This window comes from Carassius carassius, chromosome 43, assembly GCF_963082965.1.
Source record: "Carassius carassius chromosome 43, fCarCar2.1, whole genome shotgun sequence".
Classification (NCBI taxonomy): domain Eukaryota; kingdom Metazoa; phylum Chordata; class Actinopteri; order Cypriniformes; family Cyprinidae; genus Carassius; species Carassius carassius.
Window position 1 is genome coordinate 21,769,963 of NC_081797.1, and position 26,950 is coordinate 21,796,912.

General features: G+C 35.7%; 1 long non-coding RNA gene and 2 gene segments (V, D, J or C); 2 read left to right on the top strand and 1 right to left on the bottom strand.

The window, feature by feature from the left end:
• Positions 1–4,110: 4,110 nt before the first annotated feature.
• On the top strand, positions 4,111–11,471 carry LOC132125129 (uncharacterized). Of its 3 annotated transcripts, none has more exons than XR_009426853.1 (6): positions 4,111–4,246; positions 7,484–7,655; positions 7,730–8,059; positions 8,415–8,482; positions 8,588–8,631; positions 11,298–11,471. It is a non-coding gene; the product is annotated as an uncharacterized LOC132125129 (long non-coding RNA). The 3 variants fall into 3 exon arrangements; XR_009426854.1 differs by lacking the exon at positions 4,111–4,246 and adding an exon at positions 6,823–7,016; XR_009426852.1 differs by lacking the exon at positions 4,111–4,246 and having other exon boundaries at positions 7,025–7,655.
• Positions 11,472–22,003: 10,532 nt separating this feature from the next.
• LOC132124850 (immunoglobulin lambda constant 7-like) lies at positions 22,004–24,681 on the bottom strand. The segment is given in 2 exon segments: positions 22,004–22,425; positions 24,677–24,681. Coding segments are annotated over 2 exon segments (369 nt in total).
• A 400-nt stretch (positions 24,682–25,081) lies between these two features.
• LOC132125071 (immunoglobulin kappa variable 1-8-like) lies at positions 25,082–26,065 on the top strand. The segment is given in 2 exon segments: positions 25,082–25,173; positions 25,308–26,065. Coding segments are annotated over 2 exon segments (366 nt in total).
• Positions 26,066–26,950: the final 885 nt, after the last annotated feature.

The following is a 26,950-nucleotide window of genomic DNA, read 5'->3' on the forward strand; positions in this document are numbered from 1 at the left end:
GAAACAATCATAAAAGATGGTCAGACATGCCTCACATGACAGAACTTTGTAACCCTGGGACTAAGAGAGGAAATGGATTCAGTGGTGAGGAACATTTTTAGTTTTACTTTTGAAGTAATTTAACTTTTTATGGAATTGGTATTAAAAAGTGTTGTATTTACAGGTGGGAAATGCTTGTTTCAGGATTATCAAGGAAATAATTCAGCATCAAGTGTGTGTCTGTATATACAGATATATGTGACACATTCAATTGAAAAACTGTCTGTAAATATTGATAGAGATGTCTACTACAGGGAAAAGATGTTTACATTGTAGATCTCCATATTCCACCAACTTGGCTCTTGCCCTCATCCTGTGACCCTCTCCTCTCTCTTCCAGTAAGTAACCACAATATATTCAAGTAATAATGATAATCCTTATGTTTTTCTTTTTAAGAAAAGAAAGCTCTTCCAAAAGTATATGAAATTAAAGATCAAAGATGAAAGAGTTCTAACATTCTCAGGCAGAGTTGAAAATAGCCTTAATCAAAATTAATGAAAATTTGCAAAACAATCTTTCTTGTTTAAGTTGGACTCCCAAAAGAAAGATGCCTTGATTTTCCCCCTTTGGACCCCAGGGCACTATCTGCTGTGTGTAAGTGAATTTTTAGTATTTATTCCAAAATCATACTTCATCATTTATTCTATAAATCATGGAGGATTTATACTGAAATAAACACATTTAAGTTGTAGGTCCTGATTCTTTTTAACCTTCTGTAATCCTGCCTTTGACTTGGATCTTTTGTGCAATGGTGAAGATTTGTTGACTCATTTCCAAGACCACTTTCCCTGTAGGTTATTAAGCCACTTAAAAGAGAGATTTTGTTCCTGGATTCCCAATATTCAGAGAGAGGACAAGGCTTTACTCACGGACCTTATCGAAACATCTTAAGGTTTCTAAAGAAAGATGTTTACTGGAAGGGGTGTTCCCCAGCCTTGTTCAGACTGTTTGATTACTGTTAGTCATGTTCCCAAGACTTGCTCTGATCGTTTGAACTAAAGCTGTTTGTCAGTCATGTTCCGAAGACTGAAATGTTCTGTAGTTCCTCAACAGAACTTTTTGTGTCTGTTCCAGTAGTTGTTAGTTACTGATGCTTTGTTTTTATCAGGTCTGTTGCACAGCACATTGTCTCGGAACCATTGACTGAATTAACAGGCCTGGATGTTAAGGTAAAAATCATTTGTAAAGGACATTTATCCGCATATCACTTTTTAAATTATTGGTTTGTCACAACTTGGGCTATTACTACTTTGACTATTTCTCACTTCAACCTTACAACCTGAACACTCTACAATAACCAGGCAAGACCCTATCACACTAACACACATCTCTACGCTAGTTTGCGGTTCATTAAACTTGATTACTTTTTATTTATTTTTAAAAGGGGCTCCCTCGACAACATTATGGCATTGACTGTGGAATCTTCATGATAATGGTAAGTGAACAGTTTTCCAGTAAAATAAACAAAAACAAAAAAAACTTTTTTAATTTATGTTATCTCAGATAAAGTCCATGAACAAAACCTATAGCCCTTGTCATACATGCAGGTTTACTTTATTTTACTGGCATTAGGCTTATGTGTGAATGGAATAAAGACTGCGGAATAAGGATGGCAGCACAATGTCTTTGCTCAGTGATGCAGCTGTTGGTTGTTTCCTGTCTCAGTTCCACCTAAAGCAGTTTTTGTTAATTTAATGGGAGTCATACTGTTGCAATAGAAGATTCTCTTTTTCGTTTTATCTAGCTTGCTTACTTCTGAATATGCACACATAAAATTAATTGTGCTAACTTTGCTATATTTGAAGTACTCCTGGTATGTTGCCATGAAAGCTCCATTTGATTTCACAGTTGTAAGTATGAATTCAATACTACTTCATAACTATGGTTAATATATGTGCATTTTGATTTTGGATTTGGTACAGGAAGCAGCTCCCTCTGTGGTCTTTCCTGAGATTTCTTCCTCTTTTACCTTTGGGTTTTTCTGCTAAAAGTATTGTCATCCTGTTTTGCTTTATTTGAATGTGTGGGCCTGTTTTTATTATTATTATTATTCTGGAAATTGTGAGTTGGGCCTCCATATTAACTTACATAACTTTCAACTTAAACTGTAAATGTATTGTTTTCTGGTGTCTTCAGCATGACATGCCCTGCTTAAGGAGGTGGTGGTGCACAGTGTTGGTGGAGAATCTTGAGATTGAAGGGTACGAGTGTCTTTAAATTCAAGACAAATTCAGGATATTATCATTGGTAATCTGGGGCAGCAATGTAAATGTAATTTTATTTTATTTAATACTATAGCCATGGCCGGAGGTTTGCCCACTTTACCAAGCAGGGAATACAGATGGCCAGTGGAAGTCTGGACCGAATTTTCCGCATCCCTAGGAAGAGGAAATACGAGGTCACCATCATAAGAATTATGACCAAATTTTAAAAGGCCTAAAACTTGGTTTTAAGATGTAATTTTTATTATTGTGCTTTATATGTAATAAGCTGAGTAATATGTATCTCATTTCCTTCATGTAAAGGAACCTGTCCTCTCAAACCCATGCAAGGTGAAAAAGCCATGCAAAGTTGAGCCCTCTCCAAAGGGAATTGGTATTTTGCAGGCATGTAAACATCCCAGCTTTTCACTTCTTATATACTGTATCTTAATCCAAGATGCAACAAGAACTACATATGTGCAATTTGCAGGCCACAGTTGAAGCGTACAGAACATATAAATTAAGATCATTCCTTTATATTGGTCCAAGATAATGATGACTTAATATTGAGGCTACTGATTTTGCAGTGACTTATGTTATATGTTTACAGCTGCCTGAGGAAATTTTGCACAGGATCTTCATCCATGTGGTGCTGCAAGATGGAGACTCGGCAATCCATACCCTGGCTCTCACATGCACGCATTTCTGGAGGGTAGTGAGAGAAGAATCCTTTCTGAAGGAAGCACACTTCTGCTGGCTTGACAGTAAGTTTTGACCCTTTCCTTCTTCATATATATATATATATATATATATATATATATATATATATATATATATATATATATATATATATGAAGTCACTTACGGGATCATTGTGAGCTATGGATGCACTGAACTTGGACATGTTGGCTTGCTGCTTTTTACATTGCAGCAAGTGCATAGCAAAACGTTTAGAACTTGAGAAAGGTTTGAGATGTGTTTGTCCAATTTTATACAACTGAATGTCCTGCAAATGCCAGTAATACAACACCGATTTTGTGTTCTATTATTTTGTCATCAGGTGTGGTGAACTGGGACACATTTTCAGAGGAGCATAGAAGGACCTACAGAACTCCATATCGAATCTCATGTTGCATTCATTGCAATTCTCTATACAAAGACTGTGAAGGCTACAGGGGATGTGGACAGAGGGGAAAACTACAGGGATTCTACTCCGACAATGAACTTGCAGGATACTGCAGTGCTGACTGCTTTTATGAGGCTGGAGGCACTTTGTAATAACTGATGTTCTTTCTGTTGGATGTGATTTTTCTATTGAAATTCAGTTTACAAAGAATTTATGCATTTTCCCCCCACATATTGCAGGTGTCTGTTTCTATAAATCTAAATGCAAAGTGGGCTGTAGGTTGGCACCATTGTTATCATAGGCAATGTATGTTGACAGGCTTGTACTACGATTCACCATGGTAACAGGTAAATTAAAGGCAGACCTTAATGGACAAAATTTACAGTTAAGTTTTGTAAATTCATCATTAACCAGACTTACATGTCGTTGGGGTGTATGTAGAACATCATATATTTTTCATAACACTTCTTAACACCTGAAAGTCAAGAATGCTGAGGAAGGTTAAGTTTTAATTGATTATCAACTCCAGAATCAATAATGCACAACACGAAACTGATTTACGTACTAAAATTTTAACCATTATCTTGGAAAAAATCTCACCATTTGACATGAGCGGCCATCTTGCCAACAACATCTCGTGTCTACATCTCGCGTGGTTCTGTGTGAATTGGACAACTTCAAGTTACACCTCCTTCTTCAAGTTCAACACACGTTCTCACTCCCAACTCGTCACATATGGTCGCTTGGTCAGGACCCCTTGGCGTCACATTTTAACGCACTTGGTATCCCTTTGGCGTCATTTTTCAACGAGCAGGGCAGTCCGATAGACTTCTATGGAACCCTGAACCCGAGCCTGAGGCGCCGAAATTTGACGTTTTGGGTAAGCACACGCAGCCCTTTGTTTGCTGTGGATGAAAAAATAATAATAATAAAGTTTGCTGTGGATGGATCGAGACTACAATAAATACGAATAGATAGGAATAGGCTACAATAAATGATCTATGCCGAGGCTGGTCAAAGGGTGTCCCCAATATCCTCTTTATCTGGCCACACAACTAGGTTTTAATGTTAAGAAATCCCTCGCAGTCTGATATCAAAGCGCCCTCTGAGAAATAGGGGGGAGCGTTCGTCGTGTTGTTTAACAGCATTCAGCGGTGAGTTTAACAACGCTCTACTGCAGGTAGAACAGCATCCAGATGTGAGTTTAACCAAAACAACGCTCAACTGTAGGTAAAACACTATTCAGCGGTGAGTTTAACAACACTCTACTGCAGGTAGAACAGCATCCAGATGTGAGTTTACCAAAACAACGCTCAACTGCAGGTAAAACACTATTCAGAGGTGAGTTTAACAATGCTCTACTGCAGGTAGAATAGCATCCAGATGTGAGTTTAACCAAAACAACGCTCAACTGCAGGTAAAACACAATTCAGCGGTGAGTTTAACAACGCTCTACTGCAGGTAGAATAGCATCCAGATGTGAGTTTAACCAAAACAACGCTCAACTGCAGGTAAAACACTATTCAGAGGTGAGTTTAACAACGCTCTACTGCAGGTAGAACAGCATCCAGATGTGAGTTTAACCAAAACAACGCTCAACTGCAGGTAAAACACTATTCAGAGGTGAGTTTAACAACGCTCTACTGCAGGTAGAATAGCATCCAGATGTGAGTTTACCAAAACAACGCTCAACTGCAGGTAAAACACTATTCAGAGGTGAGTTTAACAACGCTTTACTGCAGGTAGAATAGCATCCAGATGTGAGTTTACCAAAACAACGCTCAACTGCAGGTAAAACACTATTCAGCGGTGAGTTTAACAACACTCTACTGCAGGTAGAACAGCATCCAGATGTGAGTTTACCAAAACAAAGCTCAACTGCAGGTAAAACACTATTCAGCGGTGAGTTTAACAACGCTCTACTGCAGGTAGAATATCATCCAGATGTGAGTTTACCAAAACAACGCTCAACTGCAGGTAAAACACTATTCAGAGATGAGTTTAACAACGCTCCGCGGTGCGTGCAGTAAGCTTTTTTTTTTTTTTTTTTTTTTTTTGTGCGTGCAGTAAGCAGTTTAAGCGTTTTCTTTCTTATTTTGTTAATAGGAGTCTGGTATTGATAAATAAATGTGTATATGCTTGTGGTAGATTAATCAATGTTTATTTATTTATTAAATATCCTCTAAATTAATAACTCTGACGTCATTGTATGGCGCGATCATGATCCCAAGGTCCATTGCGTTTTTCCCTTTCCACTCGGTAAGTAGAAAAGTTAATTAATAGAGATCGAGACTATTCTTAAATTTACACAATAAAACTGTAGAATCAGGACAAGTTGTGTTTAGAACTTTTAGACGTGTAAGGCAGCAATTTATTAGGACGGTTAATGATAGAAAACTTTATATATATATATATTTAAATTACTTGCTGCACCACATGTGCAGTAGGCTAGCAAAGTTACCTTATTCAATTCAAAGTTAATTTTTTTTCGCATATAATCATGAAGGTGCAATCATGGGGAATACTAAAAAAGATTTTCAGTACTGATGTGTTTCCAGTTACCTATTTTATATAGCTCAAACTATTAAGCCATTTTAGCTAACATTATAAATGGTCTGGCCAGTAATTGTTTAAAATCCACGGATAATTTGATAATAAATGCCTAAATATTATCTATAATAAACAGTAGAAACAAATTCATAACAACAACAGTATTGTGTCTCAGCACAATTTCTCACTATAAAATAAATAATTTAAATGTTCTTTCAGAGGTTATATAGGAGGCTATGTTAAACATTGCAACTTTTCTATTTCTTTCTTTTGTATTAAAATAACAAAATTCCAGCTGCCCAAGCCCATTTATTCACACATGGTGCAACCCAAAATAAATCAAATATACTTTGAAGAATACTGGTGTAAAGTGTAAGGCACAGGTGTCAAACTCAGTTCCCGGAGGGTCGCAGCCCTGCAGAGTTTAGTTCCAACCCTAATTAAATGCACCTTACTCAGCTAATCGAGTCCTTAAGGTTTATTTCAAAGTTAAAGGTATGTTTCCTGGAGCAGGGCTGAGCCCCTTCAGGAACTGAGTTTGACACCTCTGGTGTAAGGTGTTCAATTATTAATATATTTTTTTTCTCTCTCATCAGGTCTTTCAAATTTGCCTGCTCTTTATTCCAAACCCCGACCACACATACAGACAAACACACTCACTCACTCACTCACACACAATAAAGGCACTTTTAAGAGCCACGTCTGTCCTGTTTACCTGTCTGTGCTGTAGTTTACTTGTCACTCTCTTTTTAGCTCTCTCTATATCTTTATCTCTATTTTCATCTTTATTTGTTTTATTTGACCATCCTTCCAGTTCTCTTAATAGTTCCTAAAAATCCTCTTTATCATAACAGTTTGTCCATCTGTTGTATGTTTTTGTGTATATTTCTTGTCTAGTCATGACAAGGCCCAAATTCAGGCCCTGCCCTTCTTGCCAGACTCCCAATCAGGCAAGCAGGAAAACTTGTCATGTCTGCTTTGGAAGCCTCTCCACCAAAAACAAAATAATAGAAAAAGTGGCATCACTGGATAGCCAGTGGGGGAAATCTGTCCTTTAAAGCAGAAATGCTGGGCGTATAATTGATTCTGCCCGTATTGCAGTAAGTTAAAAAGTTCATATTTCATACATTATTGTGAAGTGAAACCGAAAGGCCATGTTTTTGACATACTGAATATCATACTAATATGATCTGGCCTTTACAAACATATTTACATACATCTTATTTCATACATGGAAGAATCCATCTTGACTTATACATTTTGTTAAAGAGTTAAAAAATTGTATTCTGTGTCAAGTATTAAGTAAGTCATGATGGCAATGGCAGAAACTGTAGCAGTACCTCTGGCCTTACCTTATATTGATGATCGATTGTATACAGTTCAAGAGTAATGTGTCTTCTAAAATAATCTTAATGAAACAGGTTATGGCTCATTTTCTTGCATTGTTTTTCATTAAATGAAATTTCTTTAACAGTACTGATGTTTCTAATACTTCAGTGGGTGTACTGTAACTAACTAATGTGTGTAATAACTAATGCAGTGTAATAACTGCTTTTGTTCATTTCAGGTGCAGAAACTTGAGGCTGTCGGATACAAGCCAATTTTATTTATTGGGAAACAGGACAAAAGGACTTCAAATAAGTGGGTGGCAGATATTATCACGCATCTGCACCCCACTCCTGTCACCAAAGTGTTTTTGGAGAAGATGCGGAGGGCTTATGAGTTTATCTTAACAAAAGGTAAGAGTAATGTTTTTGTTTATAATACATGTATATTTATTTGTTACTATGTACATATTAAATTTGTATTTTAGCAACCTCCACAGCACAGCAGCCGGAGAGCGTCGCCGCGGAGCAGCCGGAGAGCCTCACCAAGCAGTCTGAAACTGTGTTTGTTCTCAATCTTGTTCCTGTGTCTTGCTCGCTCTCTCCAACCTCTCTCTCTCTCCTCCTTCCTCTGCTACTTCTACAACTATTCTTCCCTCACTTTCTTCCCCTCTTCCACCTCCACTGCGGCAGAGGAAAAGAAGGTTAAACACCTTTACCGCGTCTCTCGTACCCTGTTTCTCCTCCATATCCATCTGCCTCTTCCATTTCCAAGCCTTTGAGTCCGGAGGTGCCACTGGTAAAGAACAGAAGAAAAGGTAACTTTTTGCATGATACAACTTACTCCACACTATTAATAAATTTGCTCCCAGTCAAAGCTGACTTCATCTAAATTGGATTCATTCAGCTAACCAGGACATTGATAGCCAGTTCACAGTATTTTGTTATTTACATAGTTATTTAGCTCTGTGTTAGTGGCCAATGTCCAAGCGCTTTGGGAAACCAATCCTGTACATTTTGCTTGATTGACAAAAACAGGAACAAATTCACTTTGACACGAATGGAAAAGACTGCATATCTCCTCACTTGTGAATTTATAAATATGGGCTTGTGTGATTCAGCTACAAAGCATGGCATTCGTGGCTTAAAAAACTTGTCTTTTCATTATTTCAGGTTGTCAAAAATGTAGTAGGCAGAAGGTTTTCCTTTTTGATAAAATAACTGGGGAACGAATAAATGAGGTAAAATGTCTCATAAGGCCATGTGCTGGCCTTTCAAAGGTAATATCCAGTGATTGCTTAAACAGTTAAAGTAATTATTACTTGTGTGTGTTTGTGTTTGTGTAGGGGAAAGCTGAATTGAAAGTTCACTGGTTGCCTTGCACTGTGTGGTAAGTCATGTTTTATTTCCTAGTTAATTCCATTTCAATGCAATGGATTAGTCCATTCCATGACCCAATACAATGTTGGCAAATTTCAACTGCTTTCTTGCAAGCAGCATGGAAGTTCATGTCAGTGATGTCCAGTGTTGTGGAAAGTAATGCATTGCAATATTGCATTACTCCCTAAAAAAGTAACTCATTGCGTTACTTAGTTACTTTTTATTTGCATTACTTTTTTCACCTGGGCTTGTTTGTTTGTTTGTTTTAAATAACAACAAAAAATATATATTTTGGCAAATGTTTAAGGCCCTTTCACACCAAACATGAAAATAATAAGCCTCAGGCAGAAGGAAATGCATATCCATTCCTGTACAGTGAAGGGCGTAAATGTGAGTAAATGTTCACATTTAGTCTAGATCAGGGGTGGCAAACCCTGGTCCTGGAGAGCCACAGTCCTGCGGAGTTCAGCTCCAACCCTAATCAAACACACCTGAACAAGATCATCAAGGTCTGAAAGGTTGCTAGAAAGCTACAGGCAGGTGAGTTCTTATGAGGGTTGGAGCTAAACTCTGCAGGACTGAGAGCTACAACACCCATCATGTTCACACAGCACACACAACACCTCTTTAGCACTTTATTTCTCTCAACATTAGGACAGGAGAGCTGTCAGTCAATAAATGTGAAAAAGTAACTTAGATATTTTGTTATAAGCTCCCAGATCTTGGCAGTAAATAATCCTCTGAGGTAGCCTGTAGAAAAACTGGTGTGAGGTCGATGCTCAGTACTCTGATTTAAATAGCGATGAGCTAGAGGCATTGGGAAGAGCTAGATCTGCAATCCTGAGGATCAGACAGAAAAACAAATAAAGGGATTGGTGGGTGCCATTCACATAAAAAAAGAGTTATAGTATATAAAGTGTGTTTGTGTGTGCGTTCTTGTATACATGGTTGTATACAAGGACACAAATGTGTGTAATGACATGGGTATTACAATATAAACATGGTTTATGAGGACACACTAAACAGTGTTTTTTTTTTTATTCAAAAATGCTGACAGTTTCCTGTGATGGGCAGGTTTAAGCCAGGCACACACTTAAGGATTGTAAGGCTTGTTATGACTGTAATTTAATACTTACGACTGATCATGCCCAAGTGTGTCAAGTCATAGCCAGTTGCGTTTAGTCAGTGTTTACAGTCGCATTTAAATTACTTGTTAAATGTGCTTTAGTCAAAGAAAACTGTCTTTGTGTGTTGAACTCAGAATGTTTCAGCTAGTCGTTAAGTGTGTCCCTGGCTATAGAGGCAGAATATACAGTTTGCTAATGTAGAATATACAGTTTGTACAGTGTAAAAACATTACGCCTATGAAATGTCCCCACAATTCACAAAAACAAACGTGTGTGAGTGTGTGTGTGTGTGTGTGTGTGTGTGTGTGTGTGTGTGTGTGTGTGTAACTGAAATTATTAGTCTTGAGTCTGGTTGTTAACTGAGTGTGTCTAAATTTGGAATGCTTGGAAGACTATTCCATAGTTTCAGAGACAAATGGGAGAATGATCTATATTTAGAATATCATATGAAGATCTTGGAATTCTGTGATTGGAGCGGACACAAGGTATTGTTGGTAATGAGGAGCTGCACCATCCAGTGCTTTTCAAGTAATTAATATAATTTTAAAGTAGTTGACAAGCAGCCAATGTATTGACAATGAAATGGTGCTGATTTGATCATATTTTCTACTTCTAGTAAGTGGCCTAGTGGCCACATTTTAAACTAGCTGAAGCTTATTGAGCCTGCAGGACATCCACCCAATGCATTACAATAGTAGCAGCGATTCATCCCCAAAATTTTTCAGTATCTGAAACACTAAGCATGTGTCATATTTTAGCAAAAGTTCTAAGATGGAAAATCTGGAAATTTTCAAAGGACAGATTGCAGTCGAGCATAAGATCTGTGTTCTAAACTGTTATGGATGACTTAACAATACATCCACTGAAAGTCAAATTAATAAACTTGCTTTTGGAGGTTTTTTGGACCAATAATTAATATTTCTGTTTTGCCATAATTTCTTAAATAGGATGATACTGGAATTTGTTTGCATTAAAGATGAGAGCAGAGATAGCAGTGATGATAAAATACATGAGGAAGATCAGAGACAGAGAAGAACAGTAATAAATATTAGTGAAGAGGAGAATAATGAAGGCAATGGGATCAAGATGCAGCCACTACCCTTATCCAGAGTTGGTAGAACTGCCGAATCTGCTTGGAACACAATATGATAACATGCTGAAATTTCTAAACTTATTCTGCCTCTGCAAGTCAGAAGTAGCCACTTTTCAACAAATCCAAGAGTGTTTTTTTCTCCTAACAAATAGGGGATTTTCCTCAACCCACTAATATAACTAAATCCCTCAGAAACAATTTGAAATCACTAAATTTTAAAGTACATTGCTTTCAGTGTACAAGAACTGTATGGAAAATTGTAATATTAAAAGTAACTAGTAACACTAGTAAATAAAGCTGCCAGACCTTGTACTTGAGAAAAAAGAGATGTAATGTTATAGAAGTATAAAACTGTGTAAAATGAAAATATGCCAGACAGTAATTATAAACCTGACAGTGATCTTGATTTTTGCTCTGTGTTCTAATAACATTATGTGCACTTATGATGTTTTACAGTGGCAAAACCTGGGATGACACATGGGAGCCTGCGAGTGAATTCCAACACATTGTGCCAAAGTCCCCACATCCCAACCAGCTTTCAGCATGACAACATAGTCACCATAGACACCTGGACTCATCAAGCACCCTTCAATGCAGTTTATTTTTGAGTGTTTTTGCTTGCTGTTTGTTCTTCAGTAATTTTTTTGCACAGTACCCAGTCTCTTTTAGTGTTTAGTCTCTTACAGTTGTCTTTTTAAAAAAAGAAAACTTTTTGCATTGGTCTTGAACTGCTTAACAGTGTACCTTGCGAGATCTTAAGTTTCTTGTCCGTGCTCATAAATAGCAAATAATACTCCAAAAGCTACTAAATTGTAACTCAAGGTTTGTAGTCATGTTTGAAGTGTTTGATTACAATAATAGATATGAATTACTTTATTATTTATAGTCATAATTGTAATTGCCAATTTATAATAAGTTTTCCTTGCATTTAGTCTAGTTTTTTTTTTTTTTTTGGGGGGGGGGGGGGGGCTTCTTTAAAGGGAAGAAAATAATATGTTTCCTGATGGCAGACTTGCATCTCCTGGTTTGTAAAAAAAAAAAAAGAGAAAGGCTTTAAAACATTTTTTATTTAAAGCCTGTTGGGTCACATACCTGCAAAAGTTACATAAGTATGTTATGTTTAATAGATTAACTTACCTCTTATAAAAATTACTGCATGCTAGAATAACTATGACAGTAATTTTCATTTTGTAATAAAAAATGAAATATTTTGATATATTGAATTATTTAATTCACATACAGTGCACAGCTGCAACAATTATTTAATATTAGTTACCCTCTGCTTCATGCTATGGAAACCAATGGACTTGTAAAAAATGTTTCACTTTAATCTGTTTCAGTGAATTTTATATTTATATATAAATTATATAATAATTATTTTTAATATTCTACTACATAGTAAAGAAACAAAAGGGCCCTGTAGACCTGCCAATCACATGTAATTCAATGATACCCGCAAGTCAACTCAACGAGAAAGACTAGAACGGAATGGGATATAGCTACGGCAACTGGACATGCGCACATCAATATTGCATCAATAATTTAATAGTTATTTAATTAATTTAATAACTGTATTTGCAGTATTGTAATGGTAAGTTTAGGGTTGGGGGTAGGGGTTGGTGTTAATAAAACACAATTTGATAAGTAACAAGTTTAATTCACTGTTATTTACCCTGAAACGTTGCATCACTTCCGGCCGTAGCTGTACTGTAATTACCATATATGGACAAGTATGACGTGACACAGCTCTAACAGGAAACGCTGTGATTGGAGTAACTTTAAGGCCAAAATAAAAAGTGATTAATGTTGCAAACTATGCTTTGATGTCTTTATTACGTAAGTCATACTGTCATTTATCAATGAGGTATTGCTATGTTAAAAGAAATTACCCTTTTACAGAGATCCTAAACCTAACTTCAATTGAACTACAATTTACTGCGCCATTGTTTTCCGTTCCATTGATAGAATTACAGAGGCGTATGGGTAATGCAGTTTAAAAACATTTCGTAATTAAATTAAATAAATACAATCTTTAATGAGCAAAGGGGCATCTAAATATGTTCAGTGTATAAACCTCTATGACATATTTGAGAGTCAGAATGAAATTTGGTATTGTACTGTGAGCAATTACTTTTTAAAATGCTTTTATAACACCTTTCCATGCATGTCAGAAATCTCTGTTCAACATCATTTAGTAAACATAGCATAAATAGTTGTCCTACCAATTTTCTCTTCGATATGCTTACCAGATTTTGAGTTACAGCCATTTGAAATGTGCATTTTTTGGCTCTTCCAGGGGGCGCTACCGGGTCCCTGGGGGAGGTAAGACAGTAAAAATTACACAGATATGCTCTCTTCATCATGAACAACAAACTGTTGATTCACATTTGTATCTGAATATTGTTTTCTTTTCCCCATTTTCTATATTTACATCATGCTTGTGTTATGTTTTGCTGATATTGTGAGACTCTGAATACAGTAACACAATAAAAAGAATCAGGGTATAAAAGACAACAATAGTTCATTATTGTCTCAAATGCCATTAATATGACTAAAAATGTTTATGTAAAAGAAGCATGGTAAGTAATTACAAAGTTGTTTTATTTTATATTTTACGAAATCATGAAATTTAAAAAACTCATAAGATGATATAGTGCATTTTTTATTTCCAAAACAATTAACAAAATGTACTATACGATACACCATGTAAATCATTTTATTGTAGACTACAAAATAGAATAAAGATACTTTATGAAATAGTATAAAGACAAATTGGATTCAATAGAAATAAAAAAAGGACTTCAAAATTGCTATCATCATGCTGTTTATCAGGTCACAGCTGATGAAGCTACACAAGTGGTGAAATGTTTTGAGCGCCACAGAATCAAATCAGTTGACTCCAATACTTTTACTAGATGACACATAATCAGATGTAATATTAATCTGGGAAATAATGATTCCTCCTTATCATAATGCTTTTCTTCCTCATAATTTGCTTCTTCTATGTCTCTAAAAAGGTTTCAGTTGTTATATTTGAAATACACTCTACACTTCCACAGCCACAAGCTGTGTTCTAATATTTCATTCCCCCCGCGAATCATATAAGCTTAGATTATTATTACTCATGCAAGATTATTATTCATTATTTTGTACACAACCTACACTAATGATTATTTTCATAACAAATTAATCTGCTATTTATTTCTGAACAAATGAAGAGTTTGGATTGTGAGCAAGTATGAAAATGAGAAATGCAGACACAATTACACAAATCCCCAAAAAGATGCATTGATAAAAGCTGTGAACAGTTCAAACCTCAAATAAAAAAAATACATGCTGGAACCATTAAATGTTTTTGCATGAAAATTATTTGGCAATTCATTTTCTGCCAATCAACTAATTGTACTGTTGAGAAGTTTCTTTTGCAACAAAATGTCATTTAAAAGCTCTCCATGTGCTGTCAAGTGCATTTTTTTCTCTCTCTGAATTGCAGTGGAGTATAAGTAAAGTTTGGATGAGAAGAAACAACTCTTACCTCAAATCTCTAAGTACCATACAATACTTCAATTAATGCACTTAATTTCCACCACAAACTGGTTCTAGAGGCATGCATGCACACATTCTATGTATGTGAAAGAAGAGGCAACACTTTTGGTAAAGGTGATGAAAAGCAGATTTTATTACATTCTTTATATCCAGAGTTAAGGTCATTGTCCAGAACGATGAAAGATGTCACAGTCTTGTGGATTACAGTCCGTCATCAGACATATCACAGTCACTGTCATACTCATCAGCTGAAGCACTGTACAAAAAGTTGATGTTGCCTTCTCCAGACAAAACTTGCAGGTAACAGTCTCTTGCTTGCACCTTCATTTCTCTGACTTTATGTTGCTTTCTCAGGATGATGCTCTGCAGACCTTTCAAACCCTCTTCACTTAAGCCACATGGTGAATCTTAAAAGAGGAACAAAATAACCTTAAGCATGCTTTAGAAACTTTATAAACATACATCATTGTTGTGTATATTTATTAGGGCTTTATCAGTCAGAATGACCATAGTTGGACAAATAAGTGTTTTTCCTGCAAACAACACAACCAAACATAGCCATAGGTCTTGGTAATAATCAGACAGTCACGGAAAACTATTATGGATTAAACGGCTGGTCCTCATGTTCACTAGATAGCAAATGCCATGAAGGAAATTCAAAGTTTGAGCATTGCCAGGGCATCAAGGACAAGAAAGCATCATTCTCTACTTTCAGCTACCATTTGGAGTGGAGTGGAGAATTAGGCCAAGTGTAATGACTTATAGAGCTAAAAGCCACTTATCGTTCAATAATATTGTTTTTTTTTTAATTACTAGGCTACTTACTTTAATGATTAGAGAGGACATGTCCTACATGTAGTTATGGGAATATGCACTTTAGTAGATTTTAGTTAACAGATCACTCTTACTAACTGTATAATAAAAATATTCCGATAGTTGGAAATCTATGGTCATAGCAACCCTAAATGTTTATGCCATTTTTTACAAATACATACTTCTCATTGTCTCACTGGCAAACATGTGGGACAGCTCTCTGAGGGTATCGGCACGAGTTGAAAGAGATTTCCAGTGGTGGTCCATCTCTGCCACAAGAATCTTCAGCTCCACCTCAAGTCTTCTTACTGACATGATGATGTCAAACGCTCTTCTTTTTGTCCTTAGATCGACAGAGTCTGGAATGCATTTATGAGAAAGACTTAATTCATATGTATCAAACATCAACTTTTAAAGAATCACAGAAAAAAAGTCACAGAATGACATTTGAAGCATTGTGGGTAATGTGTCATAATGTATGTATCAGATTTGTCAGAAGCAGTCAACAGACTAGTGTACACACCACTGTGTGGTAGCTGCCATGGCCAAGCTGTCTCACCAGACAGAATGGTTTCCATGCAAAGACTTTCTGTGCTTGGAACCATTCTGTTGTATTTCTCTACAACAGATGTCAGGATGCCCTTCTCCTCCTGATCTTGCGGCGGATTCTGGCACGACCTTTGTTCCCATCGGTATCTTTGTAGAGCCGATGGGAACGTCTCTTGATACTCGCTACCAGGACCTCAATTCTGCTGGCCAAGCCATCAGTATCATTTGTGGTTGTTACTCTTGCTGCTGAGAAGAAATAGGTAGTTTGCAGTTTAAATTAAAATAAAAGTAACAATTACAATTATTTGTGCACTGTAAAACCAAACAGTGAAATTAATTAAATGAAATGAGTTTGTTTCACTCAAATAATAATGGAAGTTTTTTGTATTTAATAGAAAGAAAAAAAAAAGTTTTGTGAACTCAAAATTTCATTGTAGTAAGCAGTTTAATTGCAGCAGATTTCTAATTCCCAGCATGCTTTGTGTCAGACAGTATAAATAAATGTTGAAATAAAGTGTTATTCTGTGTGTTTTTGCAGATTATCATAGGCTATTCTTTAATATTGTTTTAAGCTGGGATTTACAGGAGGTTCTGTTAAGTTAGTTTTGTAGGGTTACCACTGTGGTGAAGAGTAGAGCATGTGTTTTGGTTGAGGATGGGCTGCTAAACTTTTGAAACCACATGTACTGTATGTTGTTTGATTATATACATATAATGACAGTCTCTTTGATAGTTATATTAGCATGTGTTATTTGCCATCAAACATTGAAACAAGATCTGAATGTGATGTTTATGTAAATGAGCTGTTTGTAATTAACACTATGACGAGTGGGGTAAGGCTGATAACTGTGGGAGCGATGGGATGTCTGTGATTCTGAACTTGAAAAATTTGTTTACTTAAATGTTTTAAGTATTCTGAACTTGAGGTTTAACAGTAATAATTTCCTCACCGTCTGCCCACTCCTTTACATCACTGACCCAGTCTTCCAGTTGGCTCTCTGTCACTGCCAATTGGGCTTTCAAGGACTCTAGGTTTTGTAACTGGCTTTGCAGAGCTTTTCTGGTCTACAATGACAAGCAATCACAGATCCAAGAAACAAGAACCAAATGTTCAATGCACAGCTTCATACACTGCAAACACACAATACTGACCATGTTAAACAAATTCTACAGTTGTCAATACCTTCTGAAATCGGCGAGTCAGTGAAACTGTCAAATTTCGGAACTTTTGCTGATTCCAGCGCATGGCCATGAGAGTCAGCATGTCTGTGTGTCCTGCAAACACAAAAGATATGATGCATAAAATATGTTATTATGTGATTATGTAACTAGAGCACTATGTGGTCATCTTACCTGCTTTTGACATATGTTTTGTCGTCACTGCAATCCTAGAGAGGAAGGCATTGCACTGTTCCACCTCCTCCCCTAGTGTTAGTCTAGCCCCATCCTGATACGCCCCACTCCATTTCACCTGAGTAAGAAACATAAATAAACAAAGAACCAGATGTTTGCAGATGTTTGGTTTAAGATAATGTGGTTCTGTCACATAGCAACATTTTCTTACCTCACATTTAAAATCATGGGCTTTGGCATGAAATACAGAAAGGAATGGCTTCATGGTAAGGAGGTGCTGGAGCTCTGGCCAGCTTTTTGTAAATCTTTGCAGGTAGGGCCAATATTTGCAGGTCACATCCATACAAAAAAAAGTGACTTGCCTACTGGCCAACTTTTCTTGAAGGTACAGGGGATAGGCAGAGATTTCACCCCTGTACATAAAGCACAGAGAAGCACTCCGTGCCGACAAACCGCAAGCTCCAATCCCTCTTCGTCTACCTTGCTGGCAGATCTTTGGGAGGTCTCCCTGGCTGCTGTCCACTCCCCTCCACAAACACCTCTCCCACTGACCTACAATATGGATAATGGTCAATGAAAACAAGACTCTTCTAAACAAACTCTTCAGTAAGAGTCATCTTTGGCTATAAAGATGCCTTCAAAGATGGCCTGTTCCTCAGATCTAAAAAACCAACAACAACAAAGGTACAAAACCGTTTATGATAACTTATTAGAGTTGTCATAAGTACCAACTTCAGTACCAGTCTGAAATTTAAAAAATGTAATGCTTTGATCGCTGTTGAGTGGATTCGTAAACACCTCTGATTGGTCATTGTGTTCACACACTCATTGGATATGTCTGAGAATGGCTTTAAATGATCAGCGCTAAAAGCGTCAGTCACATTTTTATAATTTTTTATAATTTTTATGTCAGTATTTTCGACAACTCTATAACTTATAATGTAAGATTACTTAGTGCATAATAAAGAGCCATGTTATCTTATTAATATGTAAGAACACTGTGACACACAGTTTGAAGTACCTAGCAGCATTCTTAAAACGGTAATGCTTGCGGTTTCCATCTACGGAAACGGCGAGCATATTTGGGGAGCATGCAGGGCAGATGAAGGGCTCTTCCATGCATATACTGTCCACCTCAAATCGCACAGCCTCCCACTCAAAAAAACTTTTCTGAAAACTGTCTGCAGAGATCTTGCCAGTCTATTAAAAAATAAAGAAACCAAAAGCTTATAAATGTACAACAAATACATTAGCATCAAACAGGTTTTCAGCCCACAATTCAAATACATTAACAATACTGCAGGATTTATACATTCAATACTCACACGACCAAAGCGAACAGTTCGCTGATCCAGCATTCTTAAAAATGCTTGACAGGACAGTCCTGGTGCCACCATCTTCATTTCCTCGAATGAGAAAAATATATCGGTAGTATAAATTGTGGCAAACTGAAGAGTTGCCGGCCAGTAGTCACTGCTGTTAAGGTCGGCCACTGCAGCAGTCCAAGTGGCTTGGCATGCCTCACAAAATAACTCCATGGGCATGCTTAGATCATATCGTCCTGGAAAAATCAAAAACACATCCACTGTAATGCAATCCTTTGCTGGGTCAGTCAGGGTTTGGGTTCTTAATACAATTTATACATTACTTTGTATACTTCATAAGATGCTTCTCAAACAGGACAAAACTTTCTTTTGCTGCAGCCGTGTTTACCAGACGGGGTCTCTCTGCCCTCCACCTCTCTGAAAAGAAACTCTGACGAATGCTCCAGTTCGAGGATGCCAGAAGAGCATTTCTTGGGGTTCCAAGAGGTGATGCCTCATCACCTGAGGAATCGCTCAGTGAGTGCTGGAGATCTTGTAGAAAACACTCTGTTAAAATAGTATGGAGTCTTCAGAAACAATAGCAAATTTTAAAATACAAACATTTATTTACATTCTAACCCACTGTCAGATATAAATGGAAACAATGAAAATGGTGTACAATGAAGTACACACCAACAGTCTCTGGAGCAAAGACCGCTGAATAGTGTTGCAGTTGAGCGTTGTTTTGGTAAACTCACATCTGGATGCTGTTCTACCTGCAGTAGAGCATTGTTAAACTCACCGCTGAATAGTGTTTTACCTGCAGTTGAGCGTTGTTTTGGTAAACACATCTGGATGCTGTTCTACCTGCAGTAGAGCGTTGTTAAACTCACCGCTGAATGCTGTTAAACAACACGACGAACGCTCCCCCTATTTCTCAGAGTGCGCTTTGAGATCAGACTGCGAGGGATTTCCTAACATTAAAACCTAGTTGTGTGGCCAGATAAAGATGATATGGGGGACATAGATCGGCATAGATCATTTATTGTAGCCTATTCCTATCTATTCGTATTTATTGTAGTCTCGATCCATCCACAGCAAACTTTTTTTTTTTTCCATCCACAGCAAACAAAGGGCTGCGTGTGCTTACCCAAAACGTCAAATTTCGGCGCCTCAGGCTCGGGTTCAGGGTTCCATAGAAGTCTATCGGACTGCCCTGCTCGTTGAAAAATGACGCCAAAGGGATACCCAGTGCGTTAAAATGTGACGCCAAGGGGTCCTGACCAAGCGACCATATGTGACGTGTTGAGAGTGAGAACGTGTTGGTTTTTCACAGCTCCAGACTTAATTGTTCATTAATGACATCATCAGCGACTAGCCGATTTCGACTCGACTTTCATCACATAAAAGTCGACTTTAAAAAATCAGTAGTCATTCAACCCCTAGTAAACACGGCTATTAATGTGAACACCATCTATATGAATAGAGTGCAATTTATTGACTTTATGGCACATTTATATGATTACCATCATTATAACTATTCATCAGTACGTGATAATTTACTATATGAACAGAAATCGTTGTAAATGCTGCATTTCTAGCAATCTCAGGATGTTCTGTAATTGGCATACAAAGTTAAATCTTTTTTATTTTTCTTATTTATTTTTCTTACTTCAATTATTCTTATTGTATCTTTCTAGTGTTTAATTAAATCACTTATATGATGTCTAAGTTTCTGTCTATTGTTTTATAGTTGAAAAACTATGCAGTGGTATGTTAAATGACTAAAATAGTTGGTAGAACCCTTCAATACAGTTGGTAAATTTTTTTAATATATATTTGGGGGGTTGGGGGGACTAGACATAGTCTTAGAAAGATGGTTGCAGGAATCAATTTTTTCATAGTATATTCTTCAGATTTGAAATAGAAACTCATGAGACATTTGACTTTCAGCCCATTACTTTTCTAGATTGCTCCAGGACTGATTTCATTTATTTTTATATAGAATTTAGAAAGAATTTAGTGTGGTAAAAAAATGCAAGGCACTTCAGTATCTATAACATTAAATATTTTTGATAAACTCTGGTTAATAAAAAAGTACAGCCCAAAGAGTCTTCTTTCCAAAGACACCAAAATGATGTGTGTAACACACTAAAGTAAGAACTGTTACAATTACAAGATAGGTAGAGCACTTGCAGCTGTGAGTCCTATAATGTGGGGTCTGGTTAACTGGTTAAAGGTGGCTCCCTCCTTTTCATTGCCTCTACAAAAAGAGTAATTGTGAAAAAAATGATATTTTGTTCACAAACAGCAACATTTCACTGTACTGTAACTGTCTCTAAAATATACAATATAATGTTGAGGCAAACAACACTATGTGACCTGTAAAATAAAAGCCTAGGTAAAGTTGCACTCAACTAAGGTGCCAAAAAATGCAATGTTCTTTCACTTTTAAGCAAGCGCTCTAGTTTTAATTGATGCTATATTGTAATTCAATGCGTCGAAGAACCATAGAAACACTATGAATGATAGCTGCTGATAGACTGAAAAAATCCACTCGTGACAAACTCTTCTGTTTCTCTGTTTGTTCAGTCATTTGCAGGCTTTTTTTTTTTTTTAATAATGCATTTCGATGCTCATATTTAATAATGTAACATTAATAGTATGGCAGAACTGAAATGTTCTACAAATGGATAAAAAGAGGTCTGTATATATATATATATATATATATATATATATATATATATATATATATATATATATATATATATATACACACACACAAGAATATTTATGCTGATGCATTTCTAATGAGCTGAAATGCTATTGAAATGTTATTGAATCACATTAGAATAATGTATCATAACATTAGAATAATAGAATATTTTAAATGTAATTAAATACAATTAAATTGCTGTAAAACAAAAACTGTGGTTCCAATTTTACCCAATTTAATATATTAAAATATATTGCAAATAGCTAAATATCTTGATATTTGCTTAAAATACTTACCGTTTCAAAATAATACATTTAAAATGCAATAATTGTGATATTATTAAATTTAATAGATAAAAAATAAATAATAGGAATGTGCAATAAAATAAAAAAATAAACCTATTCAATTTTTTTAAACTTGTATTTTTCACCTGGGCTGTTTGACTACAGCAGAAGTGAAACTGGTGTGTTTCAGTCCAGATCATGTAACCAATCAAACAGTGACTCTGGGAGTGTGAGCTGAAAATCTCATTTGCATTGTCAGGGTGGAGTGATTGTGATCCTCTCAGAATAGAGCAGCTCTGTCTCCAGAGACCATGTTCAAACCCCAAGAGCTTTATTTGACTAGATTTACTGCTACTGATCGAGCTTCTGAAAAACACCTGGACAAACACTACATGCATCTTCATCTGTTAGTTGAATGATGTTGTCAGACACAAATGGAGTTTGTTGAGAAGCTTTATTGAATGTTGCAGCAAACACAGCAGATTGAAAGATCAGCCAGTGCTTTGACACTAGAGCTCTCTTTCAGTATTGAGTTGTAAATGACTACAGCTGCAGCACTAGACTCATGTGAATCCTGCCTGACACAGGACACTCAGATACGCTCATCTTCAGGAGAGAGCAGCGCTCACTGGAGAAACATCAGCACTGCGAGCGACTAACAGCGACTCTTGTGGAACGAGGCCTCATGAGGAGCTCCATCATGTGTTACTCTGCAGACGTACTGCTCTCCCGCTTCCCAGCGTGCTTTGCTGAGGGTCAGGACACTACTGCGGCTGTAGCGGCCGTCCTGCTCGCTCTCTGCGCTGGTCACAACCCCCTCGGTGACCTCTGAGCCGTCCAGTGTCCAGCTCACCAGCGCCCCCTGTGGAGAGTAAGAGCTGAGCAGGCAGAGCAGTGCGGCTGAGTCTCCAGAGATCTGCAGAGAAGAGGGCGGCAGCAGAGACACTGAGGGCTTCACTGTGGGACCAGCTGCAGGAGACAAACACAACACATTCACAAACACAGAGAAAACACAAACACTACATACATTTCAATGAAACCTAAAAAATGAAACAAAATATATTAAGATATTTACTGCTTTAATCCCAGTAGATTTATAGCCCTAAATGATGTCTTTGTATCGTAGTACAGTGAGAAATTCAACTCAAAACACAATTTCAAAAAGATATTGTGTGACTACAAATGATACTGGAATTAGAAATTAAGCAACTGAGTTATTTTATATATATTTATATATATATATATATATATATATATATACAGTACAGACCAAAAGTTTGGAAAATTACTATTTTTAATGTTTTTAAAAGAAGTTTCTTCTGTTCATCAAGCCTGCATTTATTTGATTAAAAATACAGAAAAAAATGTAATATTGTGATATATTATTACAATTTATAATAATTGTTTTTAAATTTATTATACTTTAAATTGTCATTTATTTCTGTGATGCAAAAATGAATTTTTACAATATACACAACAATATACACTACTGGTCAGTAATTTGGGAGCAGTAATTTTTTTTCTTTCTTTTTTTTAATAAAATCAATACTTTTATTCAGCAAGGTTGTGTTAAATTGATAAAAAGTGATAGTAAAGAAAATATATTATTAGAATTTTTTTATAAATGCAGTTCTTTTTAACCTTTTATTCATCAAATATATTAGACAGCAGAACTGTTTCCAACACTCATAATAAATCAGAATATTAGAATGATTTCTAAATGATCATGTGATAGACTGGATGTTACATGTGACACTGAAGGCTGGAGTAATGATGCTGAAAACTCAGCTTCGCATCACAGGAATAATTTTTTTTTTTTTAAGTTTATTCAAATAGAAAACTATTATTTTAAGTTGTAATAATATTTCACAATATTACAATTTTTTTCTGTATTTTTTTTTTTTTCAAATAAATGCAGGCTTGATGAGCAGAAGAATCTTCTTTCAAAAACATTAAAAAAGTAATGTTTCCAAACTTTTGGTCTGTACTGTATATATATATATATATATATATATATATATATAATGAGCTTTTCTTAAATCCACTGAATTATGAGCACAACATGAGCAAAGGAGATTCAAAATCATCGATTGATCTATAGAAAGTAGCTCCATTTATATTTTAAAATATTTTTATTTTCATTTTAAATCTCTTTTTTCCCCATGTATAATATATGTGATAAGTAATACAATCAAGAGTGAGCCACATTATGAAAAATTTAATAATTCAGTTGAAATCATCTGAATATCTAAACGGCACAATATTTTAGTTTAAATATTTACTGTAAAACTATATTTATAAAATGTGTAACACTCTGCAGTAAGGTTCATAAGTTAACGTTAATTAATGCGTTAATTCATATTAACTAACCATGAACAATACATTTGTTACAGTATTTATTAATCTTAGTTAACAAAGATTAATAAAGGTTCAACTGTTCATTGTTAGTTCATGTCAACTCGGGTCCATTAATTAATATTAGCAGATAAAACTTAGGATTTTAATACTGTATCAGTAAACAATTAATATGGGATAGACTGAGATTAATAAATGCTTTACAATGATTTTTAATTGTTACTTCACAGAAACTAATGTATTTAACTAATATTAACAAAATAAATATATAAAATTATTTATAAAAATAAGTAAAATTAAATAAATACAATTCTGGTTCGGAAAAAAAAAATGCTAATAATAATAATAATACTTGTACACAATCTAAATTGTTTGTTTGCACTGGAGAATTTAAACAGACTTACCGAGCACCAGTTTAGTTCCTCCACCGAAAGTCCTCCACAGTGATACAATCTAATGAAACACTCGTACAAAAACCTCTATTCCACTCGAGTGAACACACACTCCAGCAGAGAGAGAAACACTTCAACACAAGAGAGTAGAAACATCTCTCTATTTTTCAAATGTAAAACTCCTTCATACTAAATATTTTTTTTTTATGTAAAAACGTATTTCTGTCTCACATAGCAACATGACATTGACTCACAACTGAATCAATGTTGATTTCTGACATTAATCTATATTAGTTGTGCAATCTTGTAGTAAGTTTATTCAGTTAAAATCAATTTATTATCATGCCAGTGTGTAATTCATCTTGTTTATAATGTTTCATAAAGTGTTTTATTCTTCTTATTCTCACCCTTCACTTGCAAAAACTCACTCTCAACAGAAATGGTGTAAAGTACAGTAATGAGATGAAGAATTAAATCAGAGGTTCAGATATAGCTGCTTTATTCTACATAATGGTGGTCCTACCTCATGAATATCATATGATATAATATAAATGAATATAATAAATGAATCATGGGTGATAAATATTTCTGAAGAGGGTGATTCTACAAAGGGTTTTGTGTCACACTGCATTCAGTGTAAAGTTATTATTTTAATATGCTATACTTTATTTAAAGGTGATGTTGCAGTGTAATTACATAAATACTGAGGAATATTAATTTCTATGAATGTAGGGTTATGGTTAGGGTTTTGGATTATGCATAATTTACTGTTGTTGTTAGAGTAAGCACATGTAACATCTGTAACAACATCTCCTTAAAATAAAGCTGTTGTGAATCCTGCCCACTTCTTTGCATCGTCAGCACATGCTTCAGTGCTCTGAGAGTGTTTATAGAGCTGTGAGTTTAACACTTCATGACTGAGAGCAGAACAGAACACAATCTTCATCATCACACAAGACACAACAACAACAATGAACAACATCATCATCCTCATCTGGACCATTGGGGTTTTTATTCAAGGTGAAATATTAAGTTTGATATATAAGCTTGAATAATAAGCTATTGTTGTTGTTGTTATTTTACCATTTTAATATACCAATATTCTGCTATAAAGGAGCTTTACTGACAAACTGACTTTATTTTCTCTTCTTCAGCCTCCAGAGGAATCACTTTGACTCAACCTAAAGTTAAAACTGTCCAGCTCGGTCAAACAGCTACAATAGAGTGTAACATAGATGTAGGAATATACAGCAGCTACTTAGCCTGGTATCAGCAGAAACCTGGAGAAGCTCCTAAACTCCTCATTTATAGCATAAACACCCTTCAGTCAGGAACTCCATCTAGATTCAGTGGCAGTGGAACAGCAAATACTGGAAAAGATTTCTCTCTGACCATCAGAGGAGTCCAGACTGAAGATACAGGAGATTATTACTGTCAGAGTTACCACAGTGGTGATGTGTTCACACAGTGATAAAGAGTCGTACAAAAACCTCCGTCAGTCAGAGTCACAGTGACTGCACTGATACAGCTGAGAGACACTGCAGCTGCTGATGGAGGTTATTTCTTATAACAGTCTCATTTACTCAAAAAAGTCTTGTACTGATTTATGAATCTTTCTGGTTCTTTAATGTGTGTTTCACTCATTACTTCAACATGGATGTATTTAATTCATCATTTAAAATGTTCCACCATTAAACAATCCAATGTAATCTGATGATACTTACAGTATTCAGGGAAACAGTTCTCATGTCCTTTCAATCCAGAATTACACTAAATAAGTTAATCATAGCAACTCCTTTTGCGTGTCATAGAACATTAAACATTCATTCCTATTATCTTTTTCTTCTTCTTCCAAAGTGAAAATCTCAAATGATGTTTTGTGTTAAGAATCATTCTGTGAGTCAGTAGTGAAAATTATGTTTTTGGATTTCCCACAATCAAATTATATTTTCACACTTTTTTGAAGTGAAGTCTGAATATATGGAATGAAAGTCTGAATATAGATAGATAGATAGATAGATAGATAGATAGATAGATAGATAGATAGATAGATAGATAGATAGATAGATAGATAGATAGATAGATAGATAGATAGATAGAATGAAAGTCTGAATATATAGAATGAAAGTCTAAATGTATGTGAAAGTGTGAATATGTGAAAAGAAAGTGTACATTTGACAGTTCTCACTGAATAATGTGTAGCTTGTTTTGGCCTTTTGAATTGTGATTCATTTAAAAATGTCATTCACTGAAATTTTCCAATACTTTGGTGAGCTACAAGACTTTTTTGCAACAGTTGGTCATACTACATCACATCTACATCACGTCATCTCGAGGATCATATTTCCATTCTTGCAACATTCTTAGCGGTTATGGGCAGTCATGTTCAACAAAATGTTGCTGAAAGAACATTATGCATCATTCTCGAAGGAATTTATGAATCTCTTAGGGAAATGTTGGCTGAAATAGTCCTCCCTCCAGGTAGAAGCTGATACACAAGTGCATGGTAGAAATGCACATTCTGCATCACAGAGAGGAAGGCTGAGGTGAGTGATGATCATTTATTGTACTTTAACCTCTTTGCAAGTTGCAAACAAAATAATTAATACAAGTTATGCATTAACACTTTGTGAATTAACACATTTTTGTTATTTAGTTTTGTCTTGTTTGAGGTACAACATATCAGCTGCTCTGTTGATTCACATGTGGGACTTAGGATTTAGCTGGATGGCCATATCACGAATGTTGTCTGTAAACATTCGAACACTGTACAACCACAGCAGACAACTTGGTTTAG